The following is a 1,171-nucleotide window of genomic DNA, read 5'->3' on the forward strand; positions in this document are numbered from 1 at the left end:
TGAGAGGAAGGGGATGTCCATCTTCTCACACTGCGTCGTGAAATCCCTGTAGAGGGGGTCCGGGGAGCGTTTGGGGTAGAAGATGGTGGGCTCGTAGTCCTGCGTGGTGGAGAAGGGTGGGGGGATGCGGCGTTGGAGCCTGGCATCGCTCCGGGATGAAGAGGAGGAAGAGGAGGAGGAGGAGGGAGATACCTACAAAGATGCGCAGGTGCCGGGCGCACACCAGCCCGATGGCCCCGTTCTGTGCTGGGCCACACACCACCAGCACCGTGGGCTGCTTCCGGGGCAGCGACGGCAGCGGGAAGGCCTGGAGAGAGGGGATGGGGACATGGCACCGGCACCGAGCCCCGTCCCCCCGGGTCAGCCCTGGGGGTGGCACCCGGCGCCGGGGACCGAGGGGGACCAGGGCTTGAGGGCAGATGGAGCTGTGATGGGGACGTGCTGCTGGTGGGATGGGCATGAGACCCAAGGTGGGATGGGGATGGCACCCACAGTGGGATGGGGATGGCACCCAGTGCATGTGATGGGATGGGGTGATGCCCACAGAGAGATGAAGATGGTGCCCCTATTGGGATGAGGATGATGCCCATGGTGGGATAGGGATGATACCCATGGTGGGATGGGGATGGCACCCACAGCAGGATGGGGACGGCACCCCTGGCAGGACAGGGCATGTGATGAGATGGGAATGATGCCCGCAGAGGGGTGGGGGTGGCACCCAGGGCAGGAGAGGGCTCGTAGTGGGATGAGGATGACACCGAAGGCAGGATGCAGGTGGTGCCCACAGCGGGATGGGGATGATACCCATGATGGGATAGGAATGATACCCATGGTGGGATGGCAGGAAAGGGCTGATGATGGGATGGGGATGATGCCCACAGAGGGATGGTACCTAGAACAGGACTTGGATGGCACCCAGGGCAGGACAGGGCATGTGATGGGATGGGGTGATGCCCACAGTGAGATGAAGATGGTGCCCCCAGTGGGATGAGGATGATGCCCATGGCAGGATGGTGATGATATCCAAGATGGGACAGGGGGACAGCACCCACAGCAGGATGGGGACGGCACCCCTGGCAGGACAGGGCATGTGATGAGATGGGAATGATGCCCGCAGAGGGGTGGGGGTGGCACCCAGGGCAGGAGAGGGCTCGTAGTGGGATGAGGAGGA

General features: G+C 63.2%; 1 protein-coding gene across 1 annotated transcript in view; it reads right to left on the reverse strand.

The window, feature by feature from the left end:
• Positions 1–1,171, reverse strand: part of YJEFN3 (YjeF N-terminal domain containing 3) — a 9,376-nt gene that overhangs the window by 1,787 nt on the left and 6,418 nt on the right. The window contains exons 4-5 of the mRNA XM_014938000.1: positions 197–307; positions 30–99 (exon numbers count right to left, since the gene is read on the reverse strand). Coding sequence (XP_014793486.1) covers positions 30–99; positions 197–307 — 181 coding nt within the window. The remainder of the gene's footprint in view (positions 1–29; positions 100–196; positions 308–1,171) is intronic.

The sequence above is a fragment of the Calidris pugnax genome, unplaced genomic scaffold (genome assembly GCF_001431845.1).
Source record: "Calidris pugnax isolate Ruff unplaced genomic scaffold, ASM143184v1 scaffold46, whole genome shotgun sequence".
Taxonomy (NCBI): domain Eukaryota; kingdom Metazoa; phylum Chordata; class Aves; order Charadriiformes; family Scolopacidae; genus Calidris; species Calidris pugnax.